The sequence below is a fragment of the Loxodonta africana genome, chromosome X (genome assembly GCF_030014295.1).
Source record: "Loxodonta africana isolate mLoxAfr1 chromosome X, mLoxAfr1.hap2, whole genome shotgun sequence".
Classification (NCBI taxonomy): domain Eukaryota; kingdom Metazoa; phylum Chordata; class Mammalia; order Proboscidea; family Elephantidae; genus Loxodonta; species Loxodonta africana.
Window position 1 is genome coordinate 3,607,716 of NC_087369.1, and position 13,607 is coordinate 3,621,322.

General features: G+C 43.7%; 1 protein-coding gene across 1 annotated transcript in view; it reads left to right on the plus strand.

Moving 5' to 3' along the window:
- The window catches only part of LOC135228835 (arylsulfatase H-like), a 93,787-nt gene extending 83,020 nt beyond the window's left edge, over nt 1–10,767 (plus strand). The window contains 3 exon segments of the mRNA XM_064277894.1: nt 3,010–3,172; nt 4,369–4,490; nt 6,775–10,767. Coding sequence (XP_064133964.1) covers nt 3,010–3,172; nt 4,369–4,490; nt 6,775–7,142 — 653 coding nt within the window. The 3' untranslated portion in view covers nt 7,143–10,767.
- The last annotated feature ends 2,840 nt before the right edge of the window (nt 10,768–13,607 follow it).

Here is a 13,607-nt window from a genome sequence, read left to right on the forward strand (position 1 = left end):
GAGTTGGGGTTGACTCAACGGCAAGGGATTTTTTTTTTTTTGGTTTATACTTTTATGATGTTAGTTGAAAAATGCTGCGAATTCTGGGTCAATTCCCAAGAGTTTCTTTCTTTTCAATGTTTGCTGTAATGAAAGCCTCGTAAGAATAAGTGCACAGGATCTCAAAGTCCATGTAGAGAAGGGTTTCTTAGTCTCGGCACGGTGGACATTCCGGGCTGGATCACTCTCTGGGGTGGGGCTGTCCTGTGCACTGTATGGTGATGAGCGGCATCCCTGGTCTCCACCTACTAGATGCCAGTAGCTCCCCCCACCCCAGGTGTGACAACCAAACATGTCTCCTGACATTGTGCAATGTTCTGTGGGGACGGGGGGTGGCAAAATCACCCTGGTTGAGAACCACTATGATAGATAGGTATGTAGGTAGATAGATAGATAATTGATAGATAGACAGACAATAGATACATAAATGATACATAAATAGGTAGATTTATAGATTGATAATTCATCGATAGATAACCAAAACCAAACCTTTTGAGTCGATTCTGACTTATACCAATCTTATAGAACAAATCAGAACTATCCAATAGGATTTCCAGGGAGCAGCTGGTGGATTCGAACTGCCAACCTTCTGGTTAGCAGCTGAACTCTTACTGCACCACCAGGGCTCCTGATACATAGGCAGATGGTAGATGATAGATAGATGGTAGTTGAACAGATGGATAGGTAGATGATAGATGGATAGATAAATGAAAAGATGAATGGATGGATGGATGGATGGGTGGGTGGGTGGATGGATGGATGGATGGATGGGTGGACGGGTGGGTGGGTGGGTGGATGGATGGAAGGAAGGAAGGATGGACGGATGGATGGACGGACAGACGGACGGATAGACAGATAGATGGATAGATAAATGGTACCCAAAAACCTACTGCTGTCGAGCTGATTCCGATTCATAGCGACCCTATAGCACAGAGTAGAAGTGCCCCGTATGGTTTCTGAGGAGCAGCTGGTGAATTCAAAAGGCCACCTTTTTGGTTCGCAGTCGAACACTTACCACTTTGCCACCAGGGCCCCTAAGGTTCCCAAGGCTCCTGTAAATCTTTACAGAAGCGGATTGCCACGTCTTTCTCCCGAAGGCAGACGATAGATGAACAGATAGATGTTTAATAGATGGATAGAAGATAGATAAATAGATTGATAGATGATACATGGATAGATAGATAGTAGATAGATAGACGGATGGTGTCTTAGTTATCCAGTGCTGCCATAACAGAAATACCACAAAGGGGTGGCTTTAACAGAAATTTTTTTCTCATAATCTAGGATGCTAGAAGTCCAAATCAGGGTGCTAGCTCCAAGGCTTTTTCTCTCTCTCTGCTCTGGAGGCATGTCCTTGTCTCTTCTGAGCTTCTGCTCCTGGGTGATTGTCACATGGCTTGGCATCTCTCATCCCCTGTCTCTGCTTCTTTCAATTGCTTGTTTAATCTCTTTTATATCAAAAAAGATGGATTCAAGACAATCCTACACTAATCCTGCCTCATTAACATAACAAAGACAACCCGTTTCTAAGTGAGATTATAACCACGTGCATACCAGTTAGGATTTACAACACATACTTTTAGGGGGTCACAATTCAATCCATAAAAGACAGAAAGATAGATAGACAGGTAGGTAGGTAGATAGATGATAGATAGATGATGGATGGATGGATGGATGGATGGATGGATGGATGGATGGATGGATGGGTGGATGGGTGGATGGGTGGGTGGGTGGATGGATGATAGATGGATAGATAGATAGATGATAGATAGATGGATAGATGATATATAGATGGATAGATAGATAGATGATGGATAGCTAGATGGATAGATGATAGATGATGGATAGATAGATGATAGATGGATGGATGGATGGATGGATGGGTGGGTGGGTGGGTGGGTCGGTGGATGGATGGATGGATAGATAGATAGATAGATGGATAGATAGGTAGATGATACACATAAGAGATGATACATGGATAGATTGAAGATAGATAAATAGATGATAGACAGATGATAGCAGACAGGATTTCTCACACTAAGGCAAGTTTTCTCAACTCCAACATTACTGACATCTGGGCTGGATCATTCTCTGTGGAGGGGCCGTCCCATGCACTGTGGGGTGTTGAGCAGCACCCCTGATCTCTGCCCACCAGATGCCAGTAACATCCCCCCTAGTTGTGAAGATGAACTATGTCTCCTGACATTGCTCAGTCTCCACTAGGGGGCAGCATCATCTCCAGGTGAGAGCTGCTGATTCAGACCAATAAATACCTGAATACCCAAATTCAGGTTTTTTATTTCATAAAAGACTCATCACGTTATCACCATGCTTCAGGAAATGTAATTCTGATCAGGAGCTACTATTATTTTATTAGAATAGGAATCTTAGTTATTTAGTGCTGGCATAACAAATACCACAAGTGAATGGCTTTAACAAAGAGAAGCTTAGTTCCTCACAGTAAAGTAGGCTAGAAGTCCAAATTTGGGGTGTCAGCTCCAGGGGAAGGTTTTCTCTCTCCGTCAGCCTTCTCATCAATGTTCCCCCAGACTAGGCGCTTCTCTGCGCAGGAACCCAGGGTCCAAAGGACACGCTCTGCTCCTGGCACTGCTTTCCTGGTGGTATGAGGTCCCCCACTCTCTGCTTGCTTTGCATTGGATCAGGGAGGTGACCTGAGTAAGGGTGGTGTTACAATCTCACCCTAATCTTCTTAACATAAAATTACAACCACAAAATGGAGGACAACCACACAATACTGGGAATCCAGCCTAACCAAGTTGATAGACACATTTTGGCGGGGGAGGGGGGGGACATAATTCAATCCATGACACTTCGTTTTCATTTCGAGCAGATTCTCAGCCTCCCCCTTTGATATAGCAAGCAAACAAAAGTGTGCTATCCGGGTTTAATTTTCAATGTGGCAGGGTATGGTATGGTTGAGTCTAATTAACCTTTGGTTTTCATTTTTAGGTGGCAAAGGAATGGGGGGCTGGGAAGGGGGAATCCGTGTCCCAGGAGTATTCCGGTGGCCGACCGTCCTGGAGGCTGGGAAAGTGATCGATGAACCCACCAGTCTGATGGATGTTTACCCAACGTTGTCCTATATTGGCGGAGGGATACTGCCCCAGGACAGGTATGGAGACCAAGGCTGCTCGCAATATACAGATATTTATTTACCATGCATGTCGTTCCACCTGAAGATTTTATACGTGTGTAGTATACTTTTTTTTTTTTTTTAGTATACTTGGAATCCCTGGGTCCTGCAAATGGTTAACACATTCGGCTGCTAACTAAAAAGTTGGCAGTTCAGGTCCACCCAGAGGTGCCTCGGAAAAAGGCCTGACCATCTATTTCCAAAAAATCCGCCATTGAAAACCCTACGGAGCACAGTTCTACTCTGACACTCATGGGGGTGCCATGTAGTTACATATACATGTGCCTGGTATTCTTCATGGGTAGGACCTATACCTCCTTATTTCTTACATCCTTCACGGTATCCAGATCTTTTAGTAAGTATTTGTTAAAGGAATTGACGATTACAAATATGTGTAAATATGTGTATGATAGAGTACACCCTAACTTCTCTTCTGCACTTTCTGTATGGGCTTTGAAACGCACAAATACACCATGCACTTCACGGGTGTCATTGTCTGTGGGATGCGGGACCTACCGTCTGCCGTGGAGTTTTCCTTGAATTCCACGAACAAAAAGATCTCACTTTTTCCATTTCATGACATTAATTTGTATTGCTTTCCAAGGTATCAGATGATTATGTCCAGCTTGTCATCTCTCCCGTTGTCTTAGAATATGCATAATGACTTTTTTCTTATAAATTGAGTGAAAATGTGTAGTCAATTAAAAAGATAATTTATTCCTCGTTTCAAGTGCTTCCCTCTTCCTCCTCTTACTCATTTTATTCTTCCTCCTCCTCCTTCTTCTCCTCTTCCTTCTCCTCCTTTTCTTCCTCCTCCTCTTCTTCCTCCTTCTGGTCCTCCTTCTCTTCCTTGTCTTCCTCCTTTTTCTTTTCTTCCTCCTCGTCCTCCTGCTTCTCTTCCTCCTCCTGCTTCTGTCTTCTCCTCTTCTTCCCCTCTTCCCCATCTTTCTCTCCTCTCCTCCTTCCTCATCCTCCTACTCCTTATTCTCTCCCTCCTCCTCCTCCTCCTCCCCTTATTCTTCCTCCCTGTCTCCCTCCTCCTCCCCCTCCCCTTATCTTCCTCCCCATCTCCCTCCTCCTCCTCCTCCTCCTCCCCTTCGTCCTCCTCCTGCTCCAAGCTGTGTAAGTGGCCCAGGCTCCTCTCACCACGTTCTTTGTTACCCATTCTCCCTAAGGGTGATTGACGGCCAGAACCTGATGCCCCTGCTGGAAGGCAGGGTCTCCCACTCGGACCACGAGTTCCTCTTCCACTACTGTGGGCTCTACCTGCACGCAGTGAGGTGGCACCAGCGGGACTGTGAGTATGGGGTTGGCAGACACATGGGCAGAGGGGGACACAGCCCGTCTCCTCCTGCTTCCGGGGGAAGCCACGCCATGGCATGCAGCACCCAGCCACGTGGGTCTTCTCTGTGAGAAAGTGGCTTAGGCAGCGTGATTACAATAGGACTTTAGAGGGGGGTGTGTGTGTGTGCTTGTATTGGGCATCGTGTGTGTGAGTGTATATGTGTGGTATCTGCATACAAATGTGTGTATGTACGTGTGTGTCATGTGTGTACATGTATATGTGGAGCCCTGGTGGCGCAGTGGTTAAATGCAATGGCTGCTAACCAGAAGGTTGGCAGTTCAAATCCACCAGGCGCTACTTGGAAACCCAATGGAGCAGTTCTACTCTGTCCTATAGGGTAGTTATGAGTTGGAATCCATGGCAACAGGTTTTTTTTTTTTTTTTAGGTTTTAAGTTGTCTGTTGTGGTGTGTGAAACTGTATGTTTGTGTGTGATGTGTGTGTGAGTGTATTTGTGTGATGTGTGTGCATATGAGTGTGTGGTGTGTGTACAAAACCCGTTGCTGTCAAGTCGATTCCAACTTATATAGGACAGAGTAGAACTGCCCCACAGGGTTTCCGAGGAGTGGGTGGTGGATTCAAACTGCCAGCCTTTTGGTTAGCACACATAGCTCTTAACCACTGTGACACCAGAGTGTGTGTACATGTTTTGTGTGCTGTGTGGAATTGCGTGTATGTTTGTGGTGTTATGTACGTGTGTGTGTACAGCTGAGAAGCCCTGGTGGCGCAGTCGTTAAGCCCTCAGCTGCTAACCAAAAGGTCAGCCGTTCAAACCCACCCATCATCTTCATGGGGGAAAAGACTTGGTGATCTGGTCCTGTAAAGATTCCAGCCTTGGAAACCCTGTGGAGCAGTTCTACTCAGTCCTATAGGGTCGCTAGGAGTTGGAATTGACTCGGTGGCACCCAACAACCACAGCCACCACATTACGGTTAGCAGCACAATGCATTCACCATTTGTACTACCCAGGGACACCCTACAGACGGTTGAACAAGTACAAATTGTTTTACTCTTTCACATCATGAGAATTACAGAGGCTGGAAGCAGAGAACTGGAACGGTAGCTCAAAGACATGATCAGAGTCTTAGGTTCTTTATTTCTATTCTGTCTTCCCTGAGGTGCTGTTATCTTGTGATAGTCGCCGCATGGCTGCAAAATGGTTGCTGTTCCTCCAGCCATCACATCTGTGCTCCATGGAGGAAGGAGAGGGAAGAGCAAAGAGGGGAAAGGATCTAGCCAAGCGATTTAATCCAGTTTTAGCAGGAAAACAAAGCTTTTCTGCAAGACCCAGCCAGCAGACTGTGCATAAAGAACAGTGAATGACTGATCTTGCCAAATGAACATTGCCAACTTCAGATCGGAAAGTAGTATTTAGGCTTTTATAATTTTCCCACCTTGCTTATGCCAAGTCAACTCAAGGTAGCGTTTTGAATTAGAATTTCCATGACTGCCATAACCATTCTTCAGTCCCTGGGTTAGCATTTAGCTGCTAACCAAAGGTTGGAGGTTCTAATCCACCCAGAGGTGCCTCAGAAGAAAGGCCTGGCAATCTACTTCTGGACGATCACAACCATTGAAACCCTGCAGAGTGTAGTTCTACATGAGGTTGGTGTGAGTCAGAACGGACTCGGTGGCAACTGATTTATTTGGTTAGTGGCCATTTGGGTAAAAACGCTTGTCTCCAGCAGTTCTCATGATAAGCTAAAAAGAAAACTGTTAAGTTTTCAGTAAACTTGTTTATTGTCCTTCTGTTTGATGAAACGCCCCTGTTGCTGTATAACTCTGTACAGAAGATTGTCAGCTGTTAGGGAAAGCATTTGAGGAAAAAAAAAATATATATATATATATATTTTAATTGTGCTTTAGATGTTCACAGAGCAAACTAGGTTCTCATTAAACAATTAATACACATATTGTTTTATGACATTGGTTGCCAACCCCACAGCATGTCAACACTCTCCCCTTCTAGACCTTGGGTTCCCCATTACCAGGTTTCCTGACCCCTCCTGCCTTCTAGTCCTTGCCCCTGGTCTGGTGTGCCCCTTTAGTCTCATTTTGTTTTATGGGCCTATCTAATCTTTGGTTGAAGGGTGAACCTCAGGAGTGACTTCAGTACTGAGCTAAAAGGGTGCTCAGAGGCCATAGTCTCAGGGTTTGAGAAAAATATTTTGTAATGGAAAGAGTCCCTAAATTATCATTACATATTACACCATTGCGCTGGAGCCATGTTTCCCCAGGTGCTACCGTGTGGAAGGTGCATTACGTGACTCCAAAATTCCACCCGGAGGGAGCCGGGGCCTGCTACGGAGGTGGAACGTGCTCGTGTTCCGGGGACGTCAACTACCACGACCCGCCACTGCTCTTCGACATCTCGAGGGACCCTTCAGAATCTCGACCTCTTAACCCTTACAACGAAGAGCACTTCGACTCTGTGATAAGGAAAATCGAGGCTGCCGTCAAGGAACACCATAGGACCTTAACGCCTGTACCCCAGCAGATGTCCCTGTTCAACAGCGTCTGGAAACCATGGTTACAGCCCTGCTGTGGGACGTTTCCTTTCTGTGGGTGTGACAAAGAGGGTGACATCATACCCATTGCTCAGTGAGTGGCAGGGGCTACTTGTTACCAACCATGAAGTGACTGTTAAACAATGCTCACAGGAGCAAGCCTCGGCTGGCTATTCAATTCCATTTGAGATCCCAAAACGTGGCCTAAACCATACTCTTCTCTCTCAAATTTCAAGTCTTCCTTTGAGTCATGTCCAAGAGCTCAATGAAACAAAAGTTGGTCTGTAGCAGGGTGAGCCCAGAGTGTAACATTTACTTTATCAAGTTTATATACAATCATGTCATTGGTCAAGGACAGATCGAGGTGACCTTCTGAAGATTCTAGCGGACCCGGGGTTCTTAGAAGCTGCCTTATAGATGTAGCAGGTCCAGTGTTATTGATTTCACGTGGTTAAGTTAGAAATTCCTTCCTGTATGTCCTAAACCCATGCACGCTCCTTTTTTTTTTTTTTAATTATAGGGCACCAAAACCAAACCAAACCCATTGCTGTTGAGTCAATTCCGACTCATAGCGACTCTATAGGAGAGAGTAGAACTGCCCCGTGGGGTTTCCAAGGTGTGGCTGGTGAATTTGAATCGCTGATGTTTTGGTTAGCAGCCAAGCTCATTAGCCATTACGCCATCAAGGCTCCAAATTATGGAATACACAAGTTGAGTATCAATGGACAGAAATGGCCTCACTGAGTTTTTTTTTTTCCTAGAGTAATTTCTTCCTTTTTTTCATTGTGTTTTAGGTGAAAGTTTACAGAGCAAATTAGTTTCTTATTAAACATTTAATACACAAATCATTTTGTGACACTGGTTGCTGTCAGGGATTGAATTATGTCCCCACAAAAATGTGTGTGTCTATCAGTTGGGCTGGGCCATAATTCCTGGTATTGTGTGATTTTCCTCTATGGTGTAAATCCTGCCTCTGTGATGTTAATGAGGGAGGATGGGCGGCAGTTGTGTTAGTGAGGCAGGACTCAATCTACAAGATTGGATTATGTTTTGAGGCAATCTCTTGAGATATAGAAGTGAGAAGTGAGCAGAGAGATAGGGAGACTTCATACCACCAAGAAAGCAGCACCGGGAGCAGAGTGTATCCTTTGGACCCAGGGTCCCTGTGCCTGAGAAGCTCCTTGACCAGGGGAAGATTGAGGACAAGGACCTTCTTCTACAGCCGACAGAGAAAGAAAGACTTCCCCTGGAGCCGATGCCCTGAATTTGGACTTCTGGTCGACTTTACTGTGAGGAAATAAATTTCTCTTTGTTAAAGCCAGCCACTTGTGATATTTCTGTTATAGCAGCATTAGATAAGTAAGACAGTTGCCAACCCCGCAGTGTGTCAGCACTCTCCCCTTCTCAACCTCGGGTTTCCCATTTCCATTTGTCCAGCTTTTCTGTCCCCTCCTGCATTCCCATTCTTGCCCTTGGGCTGGTGTGCCCATTTAGTCTCATATACATGGTTGAATTGCAAGTATTATTGTTTATTTTATAAAAAATAGGCCTGTCTAATCTTTGGCTGAAGGGTGAACCTCCGGAGTGACCTCATTACTGAACTGAAAGGGTGTCCGGGGCCATACTCTCAGGTTTTCTCCAGTCTCTATCGGACCAGCAAGTCTGGTCTTTTTTTGTGAGTTAGAATTTTGTTCTACATTTTTCTCCAGCTCTGTCCAGGGCCCTCTACTGTGATCTCTGTCAGAGCAGTCGGTGGTGGTAGCCGGGCACCATCTCGTTGTTCTGGACTCAGTCTGTTGGAGGCCGTGGTGGATGTGGTCCATTAGTCCTTTGGACTAATCTTTCCCTTGTGTCTTTGGTTTTCTTCATTCTCCCTTGCTCGTGATGGGGTGGGACCAGTAGATGTATCTTAGGTGGCTGCTCACAGGCTTTCAAGACCCCAGATGCTACTCACCAAAGTAGCACAGACACACTCGTTTTGTAATAAATCTCAATAACCACTTCATTTCGGCATGAAGCAGACAGTGTACATAAAACTTGAGGTAGTGAAATGGTCATTTTCACTCCTTCAGTTCCCTTCTTTTCATCTTTCGTCCTCTTTCCATTTAACAAGCGTCTGCCTCTGGGTGGAAATTGTGACTGCAGACCTAGGGTCTGCTTCCCGATAGCCATGTGATTGAGGAGAAATCTCTGCATCTTGGTTTCCTCGTGAGTAAAGTGTGGAAAAACAGTGTCTACTCTGTGACATTATCAGGATCACTTGTGTTAATTCGTGTGAAATTAACTCATGCCTGGTGCATAGTAAGCACTCAATAAGTGTAATGATTATTAATGTTCTTGTGGTTGCCATCGTTGTCGATTGTTGTTAGCTGTACTTCCTAAAGGTCAGAATAGGAAGAACGGGGAAGAGGCAACATGTACAGAAAAATGGGGAGAAAATGGCTGATTTTATGCTTTTTAATTGTTGAGAGGTATTCAGGAAACACATTCAGGAAGTCATTCTAAGCAGAATAAACACAACTAAATCCATAATTTGAAGCATGAAACTGCGGAACACGAAAGACAAATAAAAGATCTTCAAATCGGTCAGAGAGAAAGGACAGGTTACCTACAATGCAAGAAGCATTAAACCAGGCGATGGAATAATCTGCTCCAAGTATTGGGAGAAAACCATCAACCCAGAGTTACATACCTAACAGAGTAGAACTGCCCCATAGGGTTTCCAAGAAGCACCTGGTGGATTCGAACTGCCGGCCTTTTGGTTACCGGCCATAGCTCTTAACCACTACACCACCAGGGTTTCCAAGCTATTCAGTAATGATGACGAAATGTTTAAAAACACAGAACAACAAAAAGCAGTTTTCCGCCACGCAGCCTTAGAGTAACAATTAGCTAAAGGAATTTCTGAAAAGAGAAGGGACGCAATTCCAGAAATGGAAGATCTGAAATGTTAGATGAAATGGTGAACAGAGAAATTGTTAAACCATGGATAACTGCAAACAAACATTGTCTTTATATATATAAACTGTCTAAGTAACGTAGAAGTTAAATAAACTAAAATGCACTGGAAATAATAACTCTTTTCAGGAGGAAGGCTACAAGAGTTAAACTCTTCTGGGATGGGGTCAGGGAAGAGATACCAATTAATCTCAGAGTTTTTAGAAAGACACGTAAAACTACAAGGACAGAAAACACAGATTGTATGAATTTAAAATTTATGAATATAAATTGTTGTTTTTGTTGTTGTTAGGTGCCATTGAGTCCGCTCCAGCTCATAGCGACCCTATGTACCACAGAAGGAAACACTTCCTGGCCCTGCACCATCCTCACAATCGTTGTTATTCTTGAGCCCATTGTTGCAGCCAATTCATGTCAGTTCATGTCCTTGAGGGTCTTCCTCTTTTTTGCTGACTCTCCACCAAGCATGATGTCCTTCTCTAGGGACTGGTCTCTTCTGATAACATGTCCAAAATAAGTGAGACAAAGTCTCTCCATATATAAACTAACAGAATGTAAATATAAACCAACAGAGTGTATAAAACCAGTACAATGTATAAAATCAGGACTATAAATATAAGCCAGGAGAATGTAAAAATTTGTAATGTATAAACATAAACCAGCAGGACAGAGAAATGTAATAAAGACCACAGGAGAAGCGAGACATAAAAATGCATATAAAATAATACATTTCGTACTCACTTCTCAGGACTTTACCTTACTAGACCTAATTGATAGGGCAAGGCTTCCTTTCATTAATATTAATATGTAAAATCACCTGATGGCTATCAAAACAGTAGGTGTTGAATCTCTAAAAGCAAAGCGGGAGGTGGAAAATCTATGATCACGCCAATAGGTTTTCTAAAAGTCATTTTGCAGAATTCGATCACCACCTCTGCTCTTTTACTTTATAAAAAAAAAATTTTTTTTCTTAAAAATTTACCAGTTGCCTTCGCGTCAACTCCGAGTCATGGCGACCCCATGCCTGACACACCACAGGGTTTTCGTTGACTGACTTTTCAGAAGAGGTCTCCAGGTTTTTTTTCAGAGGCGCCTCTGGGTGGACTTGAACCTCCAACCTTTGGGTCGCATTCACTGTCTGCACCACCGAGGACCTCCTCCTGCTTAGCAGAGTCCTCTGATGTCAACTTTTGTTGTTTTGGAGTATCGGGGTGGAGGGAAGCTGAGCTTACTGAAACCCCACTCAGGGGACACGGTTTCAGTACATCCTCTTCCTCAGTGGTTCTCGAGCTTTAGCCCGCATCCCCATCCCCTGGGGGGTTTATTAAACACCGACTGCTGGCTCCCAGCCAGCATCTCTTCTTCAGGGGCTCTGAAGGGGTGGGGCCCGGAACCTACATCTCTAACAAGTCCCGGGAGACTCTGATGCTGCTGGTCCAAGGACTCCTCTTGGAGAACCGCTGTCGACCATGAAATACGCTCACTGGCCGGATCCCCACTGACAAGTTCCCTGGAAAGGGCACTCAGGACCCACAGTTTCCAGGAACACCCGTGTCCTCTGGTGGCTGGGCCACACAGGGCAGGGCTACGAGGGGAGCCCAGAGAGCTTCTGAGGCTGAAAGCAAGGATCCCTTCCCGGTCTGAAATCATAGCCTAAAACAGGGCCCTGCAAGCCCGGTGTGCACAAGGCTGTCCTGGGGGCTTGTCACAAGGCAGGTTCAGATTTATAGCTACGTTTATATTCATGTGTGTTTGGAGTAGAGACGAATTAGTGTTATATCTTATATTTGAATTTACAGGTATGATTATATTTGTGTTTATTTTATACTTAAAATTTATTTTACATTCACATTGTGATATTTTATATGTTGTTTATGTTTGTGTTTATATTTATAATGTAATTATATTTACATTATGTTGAATTTATATTTATACGTATTTTATGTTTATACGATTTTGTGTTTATATTTCCATTTATATCATATTTGTATTTATGTTGATAGTAAATTTATATTTATTTACATTTATATTTGTATTAAAAAAACCCGTTGCTGTAGAGTCGATTCCAACTCACAGAGACCCTATAGGACAGAGTAGAACGGCCCCATAGGGTTTCCAAGGAGCAGGTGGTGGATTCGAACTGCTGACCTTTTGGTTAGCAGCCGTAGCACTTAACCACTATGCCACCAGGGCTTCCTATATTTGTATACATATTATATTTGTAGTTGTATTTATATTTATCATTTTTATATTATATTTTATACCTATTATTTATATTTATTTTAATACTTAAATGTATATCTATTATGTTTATGTTTTTATTTATATTTGTATTTATATTCATATCAAATTTATGTTTATATTCCTTTTAATTTATATTTGTGTTTTAACTTCTTAGCTCTTTTAATGATTAGTTCTTAAGATTTCTGAAAACCTTTTGTAACCAGATACATCCATCACCTTAGAGAAAAGCATTGTATCTTTTTATTAGCACTTCCAAGGAATGAGGAATTAAGCATGGTTTCACTTCCCGGCACTTATTTATTTCCCAGTTATAAGGTACCGCCTTCCATTTTGCTTACCAGTTGTTATTCACATGAGGCAGACCCTCTGGGTTCCTTGTGTTGTGTTTGCATCCAGTATGTCTTATTGCTGTCGGGCCGTCCAGTCCGTTCGACTCATAGCGACCCCACGTGACAGAGCAGAACTGCCCCATAGGGCTTTCCTAGGCTGTAACCTTCAAGGGGAGCAGATCGCCAGTGTTGATGTGTGTCAAACAGAATTAGAAATAGAAATTAAACAGAAATGATGAAAGAAAAACCATGAAATATTGGTGTTGTTCAGACACAAACATCTCCTGGAAATGGGTAAGAATAATATCAACAGTAACACCTAGATCAGTCTTTGACTGAATAATTGCAGAGCCGCTGGTTGGGCTCAAACCGCCAACCTTTCCGTTAGTGGCGGAGCACTTAACCGCTGTACCACTAAAGTTACTCAAACATGCCCCATCCACTTAGCTACCAGTAAAACCAGTTTTCGTGGAGTCGACTCCGACTCATGGCGACCCCATGTGTGTCAGAGTAGAACCGTGTTCCATAAGGTTTTCAAAAGGCCAGTTTTTTAGAAGTAAATTGCCAGGCCTTTCTTCTGAGGTACCTTTCCATGTACTCAAGCTTCCAACCCCTCAATTACCGGCTCCATTAGCAGTGGAACATGTTAAACCTTTGTACCACCCCAGGACGACTCCTAAAAATTATGATTGAACATACTTCCTTAAAATTTAGACCAGGTCACATTATATGCTAAATCGATTTCTCTCAAATTAAAGATGACTATGCCAAATAGTTGTCAGGTGGACACAATAGGGGCAACAGTGAAAGGAAACATACCGACGATTGCAAAGACGGTGGAGGACCGGGCAGTGTTTCCTTCTGCTGCGCACGGGGTTGCCATGAGTCAGAGCTGGCTGCTTGGTGGCAACCAACAACAACAAAAAATGCAAAAGAGGATTGTAAAATCAGAGAAGTATATAGTGGAATGTGTCTTTTTGGAATGGAGAATGACTTCTTACTCTGGGAAATGATGAGACAAATCACAACAGA